Source organism: Carettochelys insculpta, chromosome 6 (genome assembly GCF_033958435.1).
Source record: "Carettochelys insculpta isolate YL-2023 chromosome 6, ASM3395843v1, whole genome shotgun sequence".
NCBI lineage: Eukaryota > Metazoa > Chordata > Testudines > Carettochelyidae > Carettochelys > Carettochelys insculpta.
The window spans coordinates 107,571,370-107,589,938 of NC_134142.1; the positions used below are offsets into that span (position 1 = coordinate 107,571,370).

Here is an 18,569-nt window from a genome sequence, read left to right on the forward strand (position 1 = left end):
CGATTTTTTTTGGGGTCTACTCTTGGATGTTGACCTAAGTTTTCTTGAGAAACTTAGTAGTGTATTTTTATCCTGACTAAAGGGGTGATTTGAAACTGATAATTAAAACAGTTCAAAAGTCTTGAGTAGACACTGGTATTTTGTTTTAAATCGGCTCCTTACATTTCAGCTCAAATTGTTTAGGAATAGGATTAAGCTAAATTGAAATAAACAACTCCTAAATGAGAATAAGAGGCTTCAATTAGAGCTTTGCACCAGTTTAACTCACTTGGTTTTAAAATGATTAACACTGAAGTGATACAACTGTCCCACATAGATGAGACCCTGGTTTTAAAAATGATGAATATGTTTAAGTCTACACAGATCAGATTTTCAGATGTTTTTGGCATGCATGGTTGTGTTCTCAGTTTCCGTGTGTTATGAACATAAAACAGTGATGAATATGCACACAGATTACGTATGCTATCTTTTAGTGCCTGGTCTAAAATCCACTGATGTCAACAGGAGCCTGTCCATTATTTTCAAGGGGCTTTGGATCAGGTCTCCAGAATGTGCAGCTGCATGCCTGAAAGACAGGCCACTCACTACTTAATTTTAGATAAGCAAAGTAAGAAAAATCCTGCTTGAGGCCATATTAGAGTTTGATTTAAGGACTTTTACATTGTGTATTTTGACATGATGTTGAAAATTTGTAGTTTAAATGGTTAAACTCTTTGAATTTGAAGTTTTATAAGGTTTAATTAAATTATGTGACATGCCCTCTATTTCACTTCCCATAATGTACTGCAATTGTGAAAATTTAAATTGATTAAAAAAACCCACTGATATCAACCATGGAAATTGAAAAAGAGTTAAAAGTTAAGTCTGCCAAGCCTATACATATAGTTAAAAAAAAAAAATAAAAGAAAAAAAGGGATTGTAAAGAACACAAAATGAAACAAAGTGTTTTCAATTGGTCACTTCACAAAACACAAAACAAAATAAAACACCAACCTGAAAATCCTTCAAATTGTCATTTCAGATCCATCTGCAACACACACACACACACAAATATCAGACTTTTTGGTTCAGCCACCCCTCCTGCCCCCAGAAAAAAAAAAATCAAATATTCACCCATCTCTACTCCTATGTGCCCATGTCTTTTGAAAATGCAGCAAAGACCTCTAAGTCACTTTGGCACTTTTGAAGTATTTACCTGCTACATGTTGTCATTTTCTTCAGTGGCATATCTATCAACAGGGCATATTCATGAAGAATACATACTCTGTATTGCCTTTGTTAAGACCAAGGCACACAGTGAAGAACTTGAAAAAGATCTCATGAAACCGAGTGATTACGCAATAAAATGGCAAATGAAATTTAAAGTGGATAAATGTAAAGTAATGCACATTGGAAAAAATAACCCAAACTATACATACAGCATGATGGGGGCTAATTTAGCTACGACTAATCAGGAAAGAGATCTTGGAGTCATCGTGGATAGTTCTCTGAAAACTTCCACACAGTGTGCAGCGGCAGTCAAAAAAAGGAAACAGGATGTTAGGAATCATTAAAAAAGGGACAGAAAATAAGACAGAACATCTTATTGCCCTTATATAAAACCATGTTACACTGACATCTTGAATACTGCATACAGATATGGTCTCCTCATCTTAAAAGAATATACATTGGCATTAGAACAGGTTCAGAAAAGGACAACTAAAATGATTAGGGTTTTGGAATGGGTCCCCTATGAAAAGAGATTAAAGAAACTAGGACTTTTCAGCTAAGAAAAGAGGACACTAAGGGGGCATATGATAGAGGTATATAAAATCATGAGTGATCTGGAGAAAGCGAACAAGCAAAAATTATTTACTTGCTCCCATAATATCAGAACTAGAGGACACCAAATGAAATTAATGGGCAGCAGGTTTAAAACAAATAAAAGCAACTTCTTCACACAACACTCAGTCAAGCTGTGGAACTCCTTGCCAGAGGAGGCTGTGAAGACTAAGACTATAACAGGTTTTTAAAAACAGCTTGATAAATTCATGGAGGCTAGGTCCATTAATGGCTGTTAGCCAGGATGGGTAAAGAATGGTGTCCCTAGCCTCTGTTTGTCAGAAGCTGGAGATGGATGGCAAGAGAGAGACTGCTTGATCTTTACCTCTTCGGTCCACTCCCTCTGGGGCACATGGCATTGGCCACTGTTGGCAGACAGGATACTGGGCTGGATGGACCTTTGGTCTGACCCAGTACGGCCGTTCTTATGTTCACAGAGTCTTTGTTAACTTCACTCACAAGAAAGGGACAAGGGTGTCCTTGCATGATAACAAAACCTATGTACATGACCTTCTGTACAAACTACCAAATTTAGCTATTAAGTAAATGAGGACAGGTTGAAATGTTGACCTACATATATGGAACTGAGACAGAGTCCAAAATGAGGGATATCTGTATGCTACCCAGCACTGGGGATGACACAAATTTGACCACATTTCCACACAGGTGGGCTGAATCTACACTAGTAAGTTATTTTGGAAAATCTGGTGCTTTTTCAAATGAGCACGTGGAGCATCTACACACAAAATGGGCTCTTTTGATCCAAAATTGAAAGAACATGGCTTTTCTTCCAGAAGCCCTCTTCTGCTCTCAGAATCGGAAGAAAGCCTTTTTTCTGAAAGATTCTTCTTCTTCTTCTTTTTTTAGAAAAAAAAAAGGTGTGTAGACACTTTGGGGGCCTTTCTTTCACAAGAGCAGTCCTCATGGTGCTGGATTTTTCAATACCTTGCCCATTCTTTCAAAACAGCAGGGGCTGTGTGGACGCTCTCTATTGGAAGAATTTCTTTTGAAGGATTGAAGAGGTAGCTGTATTAGTCTGTAGCTTTGAGAACAACAAAAAGTCTTGTGGCACCTTATAGACTAACAGATATTTTGGAGCATAAGCTTTCGTGGGCAAATACCTGCTTCATCAGATGCGATGAAGCGGGTCTTTGCCCACGAAAGCTTATGCTCCAAAATATCTGTTAGTCTATAAGGTGCCACGAGACTTTTTGTTGTTTTCGAAGGATCGCTGTTGTAGACATAGCCATGGAGCATAGTCCTATTAATGAAGTGACATCTAGATGCAAGATACACTCCCATGTGGCATACCCAATGCCCAGTTTGCCTTGTGTCCTGGATCTCTTATCTGAAGATATCTGAAGAGCTGGACCCTAAAGATTTGCTGGAGAGCTGTGGCAGCTGGTACACACAACAGAAAAGATTTTGCTACGTTTTTCCACCATCACCCTAAGAGACTATCAAATGTTATTGGATTTGGTTTGGGAGCCTTGTTGAGGTTTTTTGAAGCAGGAGGGCAACAGATCCTTCAGTCTGTACAGACACCAACTGTAGCTTCACCTGAGACATGACTGCAATATCAGGCTTTTGAATGCACTGCACAGTTCTGCTAACATCTAGAAAGTTCTGTGATAAGCAAGCATGTTTGCTTCAATTCCTTTTTGAGAATAAAGTTTGACATATATCTTCATGTATCTCTAATTGTTCTATGGATATTCTTAAGTTCATGTACACAGACTGAAAGCAAAAGGAACAAATGGTGCTATCAGTGAATCTGAACACATAAAACCCCACACGTTGCTCATCAGCCTTCCACGTCAGTTCATTATAGCAGACACCGTGCCACAACCCTTTCCCGTAGACACAAGAGAGAGTTATGAAATTGACAAGCAGCAACTTGAGCTGGTAATCCATTTAGAGAAGCTTGTAAAATACACATACAAAATGTTAGTAACTGTGATGAAAAATAAGAAATGGAGGCAGGGTACAAAGCACCTGCAAGCAAGAAAAGATTATATTCAGTAGGTACTCAGGGAAGATTTGAACACAGCAACTGTTTGTTGCTGTTCAACTTATAACACAGCAGCAAGTTCTTACAAGAGCTTGGAATCCAAAAGTGCGAAGGCGCCACTGACAGTAAAATGCCAGCATGGCACACAATAAGCCAAGTTCACCCCTTTCCAAATAAATTATTATAGTTAACTCTAGAGAGTTTGCTCTGTTGGTTGTCTTCTCAGTGAAGAGCAGGAATCTCTTCTTTTGGATCTAAAAGAAAATTATTAAAGGGGCGGAAAAAAAAAGAAACCTTGATGTTTTGCCAGTAAAATAAATCTAATTCAGTGCACAACACCATTGCTGGCATTTTCAAAATTGTCTAAAGGAATTAGGTGCCCAGCTTCCACTGAATTTTAATGGGAGTTGGTGCTTTTGAAAATCACAGCCTGTAATACTATCCGTGGTATGATAATATACTTGACATCAAACAAACAAAACATTTAAGCTTAATTCTTACATTGCCACTCATTAAGGGTTGGATAAATAGTTTTAAGGCAAGAAACAGACTGCTAAATGCACAGGATAAAGAAAAAGAAGAAAATTAAATCAATTCCCTTATCACTTTACTGTTCTCTGGAATGGGTTGTGCACACAGAAAGGAGGGAGTACTTCATAATCTTGCCAATTCTTTTCACCAACATACCTTGGGGAGGTTCTCATTCCCATACAGGAGCCCCAGATTCATGCACTAACCACTATACCATCACTTTTACTTCCAGATCTAGAAAAATTCAAAATTTTCTCTGTGGGTGTGTCATACTCATGTTACAAATATTGACCATACCAACCGAAGTCGCTCCTTATGAGCACCTTCACTAGTACCAGACAGTATGCTATGTATGCTGCTTGTTTATGATTAATTTTTGCAAAAAAGACGAAGAAGTGCAAATCGTGTTAAAACAGGTTGACTTTTTTCTTCATGGCTGAATAGTAGGTTTGTCCATGGTTTTATTTGGCTTCCATATGCAGACATAAGTTTAGCCAAATTCCACTGATACATTACTATGCAAACACATTTCACAGGGATGAACCTGTCTTTCTGAATGGAGAATTCATTACAAATGCTGACTCTTTTTTATGAGTGCCATAATGAAATCATAGAAGGCCCGTGTAATGAAAACTCATTTTTAAATTGAGTCCCTATATTTGTATTCATCAAACTACTAAGTATTAAAAATTATCTTTCTTCCTTCCTCTTTGCTCACGCAAGCAGCAAGCATTCTTTCCACAGTGTCTTGCTACATTTTATTTCTGGAACAGAAATAGTGTAAACACACAGACCCAGGCTGACAAACCTGAACTGACTATACACTGCTCCTCGTTCAAGAAAGTCCACCAAGGTCAACAGGACTGTTTGGCTATGTCTACACCAGCCAAAACTTCAAAATGGCCACGCAAATGGCCATTTCGAAGTTTACTAATAAAGTGCTAAAATACATATTCAGCGCCTCATTAGCATGCGGGCGGCTGCAGCACTTCGAAATTGACGCGGCTCACTGCCACGCAGCTCATCCAGACGGGGCTCCTTTTCGAAAGGACCCCGCCTACTTCGAAGTCCCCTTATTCCCATGTGCTCGTAGGAATAAGGGGACTTTGAAGTAGGCAGGGTCCTTTTGAAAAGGAGCCCCGTCTGGATGAGCTGTGCGGCGGCGAGCCACGTCAATTTCGAAGTGCCGCGGCCGCCCGCATGCTAATGAGGCACTGAATATGTATTTCAGCACTTCATTAGTAAACTTCAAAATGGCCATTTGCATGGCCATTTCAAAGTTTTTGGCTAGTGTAGACACGGCCTTTATGTGATCACCAATGGGAGTAAAGGGTCACAATCTAGTCCACAGTGAGTAGAAAAAAAAGTATTAGCACAGACAGAAACCAATTAAAGGGCACTTCTGAATTCATGACCAAAAATCATATCATGTTAAGTATGGAGGGGGAAACAAAACCTCATCTGAACAGAAGGGTTTTCATGAAATTAAGATTTATTTTCATGTAACTATTCCCTATGCAATTTTATGAGCCCCAAACCAACAATATGATGCTAGGGCACAGAAAGCAGAAAGTGAAAGTGACTGGAAAATACAAGTAAACTGATCAGTTTCATTTTATAATCCAAGCTAAGGGAAAAGTAAAGAAACAGCATGAATGGGTGAAAGTACTATATATCTCAGTTTTGAAAATCTGTTTGTTTTAATAATCAAACTTACAATCAGTAATAACGGAAAGCAGTAATATATTTTAAATAGGTATTTTTTGTATAGGCAATGGTCCAAACTCATCCGTGGTGCAATTCAGTTGATTTCAGTGTCGTTACACCAGACATGAATTTACACACTGCTTTTTAAGTATTATTGTGTGTCTGTTACAGAAGTTGAGTAACAAGAAGAACTGTGTTTACCACTCTCTGAAATTAACATGAAATAATCAAAGGATGTTTAGAACATACAGTATTATTCAGGAAAAAACAAAGATGCCAACACTTAGATTGAAAGCTCTTTAAAGCAGCAACTGTCATTTGTTATACATCTGTATGGGGTCTAGCACAATGCGGCCTCCACCTGTTTGACACTTCTAGGTGCTAACACAATACAAAAGTTCAACAGTAGTCATGTGAGCTTTTAGTGCCTAGACCTCCATTGGTTTCAAAGGGCTACAGATCAGGTGTCTACTGCACAAAGGCTGAGAAAAGCAGGCCTTACCGTAATGTGAATTGACATGAAGAGCTCTTCCTTCTTGCTCTCAAATGACTACTGAATCCATTGATATTCAACTGGCCAAAATGTCACCTGGTCATAGAATCATAGAACTGGAAGGAACACTGAGAGTCATCAGCCGCGTCTACACGAGCCAGCTACTTTGAAGTAGCCATGCCAACTTCGAGATAGCGCCCACCACATCTTCACGTGGCGAGCGCTATTTCGAAGTTGAAATCGACGTAAGGTGGCGAGACGTTGAAGTTGCTATCCCCAACAGGAGATGGGAATAGCGCCCTACTTCAACGTTGAACATCGAAGTAGGGCATGTGTAGATGATCCGCGTCCCTCAACATCGAAATAGCGGGGTCTGCCATGGTGGCCATCAGCTGAGGGGTTGAGAGACGCTTTCTCCAGCCCCTGAGCTCTATGGTCGCCACGTGCAGCAGCCCCATAAAGCTCCCCGCCCCCTGCGTTCCTGTGCAGGAAGCTGAGAACGCGTGCAGGCAGCAGCACTGCCACGCGCTCAGCCTGCATGCTCGCAGCAGCTGCAGCCCAACACCCCGCATCGATGGCAGCCAGCCAGCCCCCCAAGCGCCTCCAGGGCACCCCCCCAAAGGGGAGCCAGGGCTCCCAGCCTGGCAGACAGCCGGGGAAGAGGCAGCGGGGCCCCTCCTGGATGGAGGCCGAGATCCGGGACCTGCTGGGGCTCTGGGGAGAGGAGGTGCTCCAGGTAATGGGGAGCAAGAGGCAGAACGCAGATGCGTTTGCTTGGCTGGCCGAGGGCCTGGCTGCCCGGGGTCACCCTGCCCGCACTCCTGACCACGTCAGGAGTACGGTTAAGGAGCTGTGGCAGGGTTATGCCCGGGCCCGGGATGCGGCCAGCCGATCTGGGGCCACCCCCGCCACTTGCCCCTTTTACAGGGAGCTCAGGGCCATCCTGGGCCCCTGGTACACCACCTCCCCCCTGGCCACTCTCGACACATCGGCTGACGAGCCCCAGCAGGCCCCGGAGACGGAGTCTGCCCCGGAGGCAAGCCCTGCACCCCAGGGCCCCCCCCAGGAGCCCACTCCTAGGATGCCGGAGGAGGAGGAGGGGGACTCCTCCAGCAACGGGGGGCTCTGCAGTGCCCTCCTGTCCCGGAGCTCCAGCAGGGCGTCCGCCCAGTGGGTGTCCCCCAACCGTGGGAGCGGGCCATCAGGTATGTACCCCCCCGGTGCACACCCCCAGGGTTAAGGGGCGGGGACAAGAGACATGACCAGGGCCCTCCACATGCCCAGATGACCATGGCCCCAAGGACAGCAGTGGCATGTCCCTCAGAAGAGTGCATCAGCCCCTGCCCCCCAGCAGAACAGCGCCATGCCCCATCCCTGGGGATGGGGGGCGCGGAACCCAGGGTCCCCCGAGGGGGAATGGGGGGACACCCATCATCAGCAGCAGCATCTCCCGGGGACGGGGATGGGGAACCAGAAGCAGAGGAGTGGGGGGACAAGGGCCATGGGTCAGGGTCCACACTAACTGCTGTCTCCACTCTTCTTCCCCCCGTGTTCCGCAGCTGCACCATCGGAGGGCCCGGAGAGCGCCGGCGAGGTGTCCGTTGTCCCACAGAGCCCACTGGGGCCATCCCAGCGGGCCAGCCCCTCGGCGGAGCACCGACCAGCCCCAGGACAAGGCCGACGGCGGAGCCACCCGCAGATGGCCATGGACCCCCAAGCTGCTCGCGACCCTCCGGCGTCAGCTGGAGGTGTCGGAGTGGCGCCTGCGGGTGGAGGAGCAGCGGCTGGAGCTCCAAGAGCGAGTGCTGGCCTGGCGCCAGGAGACTTGGGGGGCCTTTATGTGCACCTTTGAGCGCATAGCGAAATGCCTGGCCCCCCCGCCGCGCCGCTCTGCCCACTGCTCCGCCTGCCGCCCCTCCACCGTCAGCCACCCTGGGGCCTGCCGCCGAGGGGGACCATGGGCCTGTGGACACCAGCCGGCTGTATTTGCTGGTTCTCCCGGCCCCCACCCAGCCTCGCCCAGGGCTCTGGCCGAGGCGAGGGTTGCGCCCTCCAACACCAGGCACTGGACATTAGGGTGCAGGGCCAAGGACGTGCCCCCCCCCTTTGTACATATCCCCCATTTGTATATAGTTTTTGTTGGACCCCTGTTTTGCTAGCTGCCCCCCCATGTAAATAGTTCCCCCCTTTTTTTCTATGTTATTAATAAGAGGTTGCACTGTTTGGTTTGAAACAACATTTCCATTTATTTCAAAGAAAAGTGAGGGGGTGTGTGCTCTCGGGTGCTCTGTGGTGTGGGTGTGGGGGCAGGGAGTGTTGTGGAGGATGGGGGGGGTGTAGTGGGTGGCTCGCCCACAGCTGGCCCTTCCAGCGTTCACCCCGCAGCCTGGTCAAAATGGGTCCGCAGGGCCTCCCAGACCCGGATCCCCTCAGGGTGGACCTGGCGACTGGGGGCAGCAGGTGGCTGGATGTCGGCCCTGCCAGCCTCCACAGCCCTGCCCTGGAAGAAGGCCTCTCCCTTGCTCTCCACCAGGTTGTGGAGTGCGCTGCATGTGCCCATAACCTGGGGGATGTTGGTGAGGCCTGCATCCAGGCGGGTGAGGAGACACCTCCAGTGCCCTTTGAGGCAGCCGAAAGTGCGCTCGACCACCTGGCGCGCATGGTTCAAGCGCGTGTTGAACCGCTCCTGGCTGGCTGTGACATGGCCCATGTACGGGTGCATGAGCCAGGGCCGGAGGGGGTACACCGTGTCTGCGACGACACAGAGGTGCATGGTGGTGTTCCCCACAGGGATCTCCCGCTGGGGGATGTAGGTCCCCGCCTCCAGCCGACGGCACAGGCCTGACTTTCTGAATACCCAGGTGTCGTGGGTGCTGCCAGGCCAGCCAACATAAATGTCCAGGAAGCAGCCCTGGCTGTCCACCAAGGCCTGGAGGACCACGGAGTGGTATCCCTTCCTATTGAGGAAGCGTCCTCCTCTGTGCTCCGGGGCACAGATGGGGATATGGGTCCCATCCAGAGCCCCAAAGCAATTTGGGAAGCCCAGGCTGGCAAACCCCGCGATGGCAGCATCTGGGTCCTCAAGCCGCACGAGCCCGTGGAGGAACAGGGCATTGACTGCGCGGACAACCTGCAGGGGAAGGACATGAGAGAGCACCAGTGAGGGGTGTGCAGGGTGTGTCTGGCCCTCCACCCCTGGGCTCCCCCGAGGGCTCCCCCCACTGGGATCCCCCCGCCCTGGGTCCTCTTACCTCCATGAGGACAGCCCCGACAGTGGCCTTGCCCACGCTGAACTGCTGCCCTACGGATCGGTAGCTGTCTGGAGTGACCAGCTTTCAGACAGCGATGCCGACCCGTTTCTCGACGGTGAGGGCATGTCACATGGAGGTGTCCTGGTGCTGTAAGGCAGGGGTGAGCCACTGGCAGAGCTCCAGGAATGTCTGCCGGCTCATCTGGAAATTCTGGAGCCAGCAGTCGTTGTCCCACTCTCCGAGCTCCAGCCGCTCCCACCAGTCGGTGCTCGTGGAGTAGCTCCACAGCCGGCGGTGTGTGCGGCGGGGGGCGGGGTTCGGTGGGCAGCAAGGTCTGGGGCAGCTCCTCTTCCACAAATAAAAGATGATCAGCTGCCTCCTGCATGGCACTAAGCAGGGCAAGCACTGCTCCTGCAGGGGCGGGTGTGTGGACTTCTGGCTGCTGCTGCTGCTGCTGCTGCTGAGGGTCCATGCTACTTCCACGGGGTGCGCGTGCTTGTGGCTCTGTAGACCGCGTGCTGTGCAGACTGTGTGTGTCTGGGAGGGGCCCTTTAAGGGAGCGGCTTGTTGTTGCCCTGGAAGTGCTAGTCCGCCCTGTGACCCTGTCTGCAGCTGTTCCTGGCACCCTTATCTCGATGTGGGCCGCTTTGGTGTGTAGACGCTCCCCTGCAGCGCCTACTTCGATGTAGTGCTGCCGAACGTCGACGTTGAACGTCGACGGCACCAGCCCTGGAGGATGTGTAGACGCTATTCATCAAAATAAGCTATTTCAATGTAGCATACCCGTGTAGACGTAGCTATCAAGTCCAGTCCCCTCCATTTATGGCAGGACCAAACACCATCTGACGGCCCCTGACAGATGTTTGTCTATCCTGCTCTTAAAAATTTCCAGTGATGGAGATTCTACACCTGCCTAGGCAATTTACTCCAGTGCTTAACTACCCTGAGAGGTAGGAAGTTTTTCCTAATGGTGAACCTAAACTTCCCTCACTACAATTTAAGCCCATTGCTTCTTGCCCTATCACCAAAAGATTAGTTAATGTATCTCTCTCCTCCTTGTAATAACCTTTTATAGACTTGATAGCTGTTATAATGTCCTCTCTCTGTTTTCTCTTTTCTAAACTGCACAAGCCCAATTCTTTCAGTCTTCCCACAGCATTCTGATTGCTCTTCTCAGAACCCTCTCCAATTTGTTCACATCTTTCCTGAAATGTAGCATCCAGAACTGAACACAACACTCTAGCTGAGGCCTAATCAACACAGTGCAGAGCAGAAGAATTACTTCTCAAATCTTGCTTATCACACTCCTGTTAATACATCTCAGAATGTTTGTTTTTTCACAAGTGTCACACTGTTGACTCATATTAACTTGTGGTCCACTGTGACCGCTAAGTCCCTCTCTGCAGTATTGATTCCTAGGTAGCGATTTCCTATTTCATAACCGATTGTTCCTTCCTAAGAGTAGTACTTTTCATTTGTCCTAATTCAATGTCATCCTATTTCCTAGGCTTGACTTATCTACAATTGACTTACCTGGCTGTCCTCACAGAGGGAGGTTGATGGGAGAGTTTCTCCCGTCAACCTCCCTTACTCCTTCAGGAGTACAGGGGTCAACTGTCAACCCCAAATAGTTTGATTTTGCACATTCCCACTAGACACACAAAAATCAAACCCTGGAAGATTGACCCTGAGCAGATTGCTCTTCCGCATAGTGAAGGCATACCTTAAAGGCCTGATTCAAAGCCCACAGACTCCCACTGCTTCAATGGGTTTTGGATTGGGCCCTACTGGCCCTCATCCTGTAAGGTGCTAAACACTTCTGGTGAGACACTGAGAACCATCAGCTCCCACCTGAGAACGCCAAGGACCTAAACCCCTGGTTCCTGCATATTTAATAACTGTTTAGCACAATGCTATTATTGTGTGGCAAACAGTTTAAAACCTCCCTGGATGGCCGATTAAGTTAATTTAGGCTGAGATTTTCAGAGGAGGAGCAGGGAACTAGGCATCCATATCCTTCCCCATTTCAGTCAGATGTGGGTGCCTAAAACCTTTATGCTCCTTTGAGCATCCCAGCATTAATATGAAAGATACACAGGGCTTCCTGAAATTTGGGACCTGTTATGGATTGATGATCTATTAATGAGTATTGCCCTTTATTGGGGAAAGGAAAAAAAGCAGCAAGGGCTCTTTCTGTGTTAACTGGGCTTTGAAAGTCATGCACAACCTGCATTCATTTTCTGCCCCCTTTATTCCACAGTAAAATTAGGACATATCCTCAGAAAGAATATTGTTGGAATTTTTTCCCTCCAGTATTGTAGTGACATTGTGATGCAATGAACCATTAACTTCTGTACTTACCATCTGACATGCAGAAAATACCCCCAGTCACATGGTAAACCCTTCCAATATCTCCTCTAGCACTCGTCCGATTGGCACACAGCCCTCTGAGATGACAGTTTATTTTCTCCTGTGGTTACACTCTAGAAACCTAAAAGAAAAAAATTAAAAGTCTAAATATTTCAGATATAAGAGCAGATTTATTAGATTAGCAGTAAAGCTGCAGATTAATCTGATTACTTCTTGTCCTAACTTCTGTGGACATGGAGAACAACTGGTTACTGTTCTCTTAATAACAACCTTTACAGAGACGAAGTGGGTGAGGTAATATCTCTTACTGAACCAGCTTCTTTGTGTACCTCACACACATTTGACCTCCCACAGAGCTCTACTTCAGGATCGAAAAGCTTCTCTATCTCACCAACAGAAGTTCACCCAATAAAAGACATTACGATCTTGTCTTGCTCTAATAACTTGGAACCAACACAGCTATAACAGCCCTGCATGGAACAGCCCTGAAGATATCTGAAGACTGATACCAGATCTCTCCATGGTCCCACTGCTCCTTTGCCTGAAAATGGATATGCTTAGGAAGGCACCCCTAAATGACATACATTGATCAGGCAGTGCGTTCTGGTTTCTGAGTAACAGGATGGCTGCGCTAGCTTGAAGCACTAGCTATACCCAGGGTGGGGAAAAATATAGAGTTCACAGGTTGGATCTAGCCCCTGGCTTCCCAGGATCCAACCAGCAGCAAAGCTCAGGGCCTCCGTTTCCCCGTCCAGCATCATGGCAAGCCAGCACTAGCACTCAGCCCCACTGCAAGTTTCCCAGCCTCAGTGGTCCACTGTGGGGCTGTCACATTATGCCCTGAGCCTCCCCACGGGATAAATGAAAGAAAACAGGGGACAGGATCTGAACCTACAGGGCAGGAGTGTGAAGGAGCTAAAGTGCCCCCCCTCCCCCGTGTGTGTGTGTGTGTATGTGTGTGTGTGTGTGGTTTCATTTCTCGGGGGCCAAGCTAGTGAGGGTTGTTTGTTTGCATCTCACTGGTGCATGGCCTCTGAATGATTTTTCTTTGGATCTGTGACCTCCAACCCAAAAATGGACCCCTGGGCTGTACGCTATTCAATGTACTGGAAACAAGCAGAGCCTCTCCCGGTTCCCCCAGCACCTAAAAATATTGTTTTAAATTACGGTATTCAAAATACTTTCTTTTTGGCTATTCCCAGTGTAGTTGTAATTTGGCTTTTAATATGTGTGCCTCTGTAGTCTTTGCATCTTGTTTTTGCTTGTCTGCTTGGGATCTGTGACAGAGTCTCATATGCCGTTTGGAGAAGGGTATTTGTACCCTGTGACACAGGCATACTTGTTATTTTCAGTTGTTTGAAGAGACTATTCAAAATTACCCAAACTATATCCTCCTGATTTTTTTGCCCTTCTTAAACACATTTTGAGTGTATTGGAAGGAAAGCAAGCAAGTAAAACTGATTCAGCAACGTCTCTGAAAATCCTGATTTATCACTGTTCTGTACCTTAAGTAGTCACTGTCAGAGATGCCAAGTGGGCATGACATACAACCATTCAGATTCAGCTGCTTTATATACACCCTGAAATTATTTTGCACTGGTATAAATGACATACCCAGGTGCAAAGCAGTGAGGAACCAGGCCTTTGATGTCAGGGGGAAAAATAAGAACCATCAATGACATTTTCCTTGGGCTCTGATTTTACTCAGCTACACAGTCATGACTGAGCCCAATCTGCAGCAGAACTCCGTAGAACTACACCAATTAACACCCGCTGAGGGTCTGGCCCCAGGTATCAGATATCCACTGGCCTTTAACAATACTCACAGCACTTCATAATCTAAAGACTAAACTATTGGGAGGAGCAAACATGCACTTTTCCCATTTCTCAACTAAAATTAGTAGAAATTTAGCCTTTCACAATAATTTCATTCTATGCTTTGGTGCATAATCACAAAAAGACCTGACTCTGACCCTTTCAAACTGATATTAAGGGCATGCCAAATAAAAAGATCCAGGCATATCTGAATGTGATGGAGTCCTTAAGGCACATACTGTAGATGGGCTCGCCCAGGCGTGTCCAACCTGCGGCCCTGGACAGCTAGTAATGTGGCCCCACAAGATCGTAAACTTTTAACATTATTATGTGATTTATATACATTAACTATATTATATATTTTATATGCGGCCCAAGACAATTCCTCTTCACTCAATGTGGCCCAGGCAAGCCAAAAGGCTGGACGCCCATGGGCTAGCCTATCTGATCTCCATCTAGCACAGGGCTTCCCAACCTATGGGTCTGGACTCAAAACACTGGTTGCCATTACATTTCAAAAGGGTCGCTGGCTGGGCTGGAAAGCTCCACAGGTGGTTATTAAGAAGCCATTCACACTCCTGAAGTGGTTCTCAACTTCTTTACTGGATTAACAGCCATCAGGCAGTTGAGCCAAACAATTAAACAGGTTCTCTGTACCTTCTATATTGAGTCTCTTCTGGTCTGGCTATGGTGTGAAGAAGTGGGTCTGTCCCACGAAAGCTCACCTAATAAATTATCTTGTTAGTCTTTAAAGTGCTACTTGACTGCTTTTTGTTTTGATAGTATATAGACTAGCACGGCTTTCTCTCTGTTACAATTGAGAACTACTTCAGCTGCAGGGCAGAGAACTGCATACCTCAGGAGCAGTGTCCAGCTCAGGTGAGGTGGGGGCCTGAGTCTGAGGTTGGGAGGAAGGATAGAGCTGATCAGCTCCATGACTTCCAGCCTCTGCAGGAAATAGGGTCCCCGCAGACCCCAGCAGGGTTCCCCTTGCAGCCAGGCAACTGGCACAGCCAATCGGAACACCACACCCCCCGCCGGCTTCCAGACATGGGGATGCCTGTGCCTCCCCTACCCACTTCCAGCCTGTGAGTGACTCCTAGCCCCTGAGTGTGACTCCCCTAACCCCTCTAGTTCCCTCCAGGCCCTGAGTGTGAGTCCCCTAGCCTCCTCCAGCCCCACAATGTGACTCCCCAAGTCCCTGATTGTGGGGTTTAAGCTGAGGAGGGAGCAGTTTGGGATGAGTGTCTTTCCACCATCACAACTCTGACTAACTATAGTAAACGTAGTGTTATTATTTTATTAACATATTTCCCCTTTTCTATGAAATAGCTATTATGAATATATAAACATGAGGGGGCACAACTGTATATTCTTGCCTCAGGCACAAAATTAGCTAGCTACAGCACTGCTCTCCCTCCCTCACTCCCGTTTTTGAATTGCCTTGGGTCAACCAAGTCTTCCTGAATTGTCAAAATGAGTCCCCGTCTGGAAAAGGTTGGGAACTGCTGATTTAGCACAAGCAACAACAGCTAAGAGGACAGTGCAGCATAGGCTTCAGTGCAGCTAGTACAAGCCCTGTATGAGCTCTGGGTAAGGACTCAGCTAAGCAGCCTGCTCAGGAGCCCACAACTGCTCTGTTTTCCTTGCTGTTACCCACGCTAGCTGGACTGGAGCAAGCTCAGGTAGGCTAGCGGGTACAAAGCTTTAGCTCAGTAGATATTACCATAGTAAGAGAAAATTAGAAAGGTATGCCAAATTGCTGCTGTCATGCGGCTAGAAGTATGAGAAGAACCTTAAAGTCAGAATGGAATTTTAAAGGCAGCCTTTGATTTAAAAAACGGATGTGCAGTGTCTTAAAACTCCTCAGTGCACACAGAGCTATAGTGATGTGAGTTGTTCTAACTACACACAAGCACATGAATAAGTTTCCTCTTAAGTGTTTTCAGGGTCAGACTCGCAGTTAGTCAAGAAATCACCCTACTTTCTACTGTGGTATGTGAAGCCTCTGGAGGATAAGCCACAGTGAATTGATTAGTAAGGAATTGTAAGACTCAAGCATAGTAAGACACAAATACCAAAAAGCATATTCAGAATACTTCACAGAAGCAGCACCACCTTTACCCAGTACACTGTACTAGTCCATGTTACTATTTTAAGATCTTGGGTTGGTTTTCATTGGGGGCTTCAAATCAGGCCTGATGTACATGATGTTAGGTCAACCATCTATGTTGCCCAGTGGAGTGAAAAATCCACTTCCCTGAGCACCATCGTTAAGCTGACCTGACCCATGGCATAAACAGTGGTAGGTCATTGGAAGAATTCTTCCAATGACCGAGAAAACTGACTCTTGCAGAGATTTTAATTACACTGACAAGAAAAACCCCTCCCACCCCTGTAGTGACTATCTACAATGAACGGCTACAGCAGTGCAGCTGCAGAGGTTTAAGACACAGCCCTTAGTCTCTTTCTGTGCACATACAAAATTGTACATGCAGCCATCTGCATGCATGCTCTGGTCCTGCCGGAGTAGATGAGAGGTAAGTGCTCCTGCTGTAGACACTGCGACATAGACTTTTCAGCACATCTAACAAACAGCAAACACTTCACAAAATGAGATGGCAGCAAAGTATTAGCAGCTGCTACTTTGCTGGAAAGAATGGAGAAATCATCCTTTCTAGGAAACTGTCCTAGTACAGGCAACTTATGGAAACAGCCCTCTGGAGCTCATAATACACATCACCATCATCGCTGCTATGGCACAAGAAGCTGTTGAGGAAATATTCTCCCACTTTTCCTTTGAGGCCCTGAATCAGCAAAGCACTTATGCACACGGCAAGTCCTATGGAATTAAACAGGTGATAAGCATGGAGTTAGGTGCATTGCTAGATAGGAATCATGAAGCTGGATCTGACTAAACTATGCCTCAGACCATGCTTCTGCCTCAGTTGTGCCTTAATGTCAGTCATTGACCATCTCCCAAGGATGTCAGGTCACTGCAATTATTTAGCCTTTCAGATAAGTCCAAAAGTCCATCCCTTGCAGGGGATTAAATCCAATATAAATGCCAAACCAAGTTTTCTAACCCAAGATCTTCCTCAGGGTAAACCCTCCCTTTGACAATCTGTCCTCTTTCATCTTGTTTTCAACTATCCTGAATTACCTGTTCAGTTCCTTTTGCATGGGTAACTGCACCATCTCATGAGTAGTGCTATACAGCAGTATATGGGGAATCATATACACATCCTCCCATGGGTTCTCAGCCCTGACCGCCTTGCAGCCTAATTTTCCCGCTTTTTCCTGTACACCTCTAGCCCGGCCCCCTCTTTGGTGCTTTCCAGACAATTGCCAGGGGTGCTGGAACACTTTTTTTTTTTAGTGGGGGTGCTGATGATGGAAACCAGGCATGTGGTGTTTGTTATTACTACGGCAAGCAAGGGGAGGTGACAGCATTCCAGTTCCTGCACCACTGACTGGCCCAGAAATTCTTGAATATTGACTTCTACGTCTGCTCCCCCTGGAGTCTCTCTCACATCTTCCATCCCTGTGACCACAGACTGCTCTTTTACCCCAACAGACTTGTTTTGTAGTCACAGGCGCGCTATCTTGTGACCTTGGATAGGATCAAAATACAGTGGAAAATGTTTATGGAAAATGTGTCCAGATTTCAGATTTTTTACCAGATCAAACTGTCTATCCACCTAAGAGGCATCATTACCTAATGGCTAAGTCACAAGACTGGGACTCAGGACACTAACCTGTGCTGCTGCCTGGTGCAAGTCACTTCACCTCTCTGTGTCTCTGTTTCCCCGTTTGCCTTGTCCATCGAAACTGCAGGCTCTCTGGAGCAAAGACTGGCTTTTATTATGTGCCTGTATAGCTTCCAGCACTTGGTGTCCAGATCTTGTTTAGGACTATATGTACTAGTGCAATTCCAGTAACTGTAATAATGTATGGATATTTATGAAGAGATATTTCTCAGGCACTAGGCCTAATAGTGTCTGAATGCATGTTTTATCATAACCACAGTTGAGCAAGAATTAGGTGGAATTAATTTCCTTAATACAGCTTTGTTAGGTTTTTTTTTTGATTAAATTGCACATTTTATCAAGGAAAGAAAAATCAAACCTAAATCATATGGCTTATGTATGAAACTTTCCCTTCTCCAGCAACACACTTCTGACAGGAAAAGAAAAAACACAGGTTCATTCAATAGTTAGTAATATACTCAAATGGCAAATGTGATGCTCAAATCTTTCTGGAGAAACATTTATAGCAACCACCTTAGGTACTGAGGTAGGGCATCCATATTTGGTTATCAATTTTAAAAATGTTATTATCCATTAAAAATTGCTACCAATATTGTCCTAATTTTTGTCACAGACAAAGAGATAAGCAACCTGCTCAGTGAGCTGAACTCTCATTTTAAACACTCCCCCCAAAAGCAAAACATTCAGGATAAAAGCAGTTGGTATGTGTCTGGTGCACATATGTGGCAGCATAGCATATTCCCTGCCTACACTGAAAGTGTGGGAGCACTTAGTCATCTAATGTGCATATTTGATTGGCA

General features: G+C 46.2%; 1 protein-coding gene across 1 annotated transcript in view; it reads right to left on the reverse strand.

The window, feature by feature from the left end:
- PTPN5 (protein tyrosine phosphatase non-receptor type 5) overlaps positions 1-12,200 on the reverse strand; it is a 103,763-nt gene extending 91,563 nt beyond the window's left edge. Inside the window, exon 1 of the mRNA XM_074999053.1 lies at positions 12,176-12,200. Within this exon, the coding sequence (XP_074855154.1) occupies positions 12,176-12,185 (10 nt within the window). The 5' untranslated portion in view covers positions 12,186-12,200. The remainder of the gene's footprint in view (positions 1-12,175) is intronic.
- Between the last annotated feature and the right edge of the window lie 6,369 nt (positions 12,201-18,569).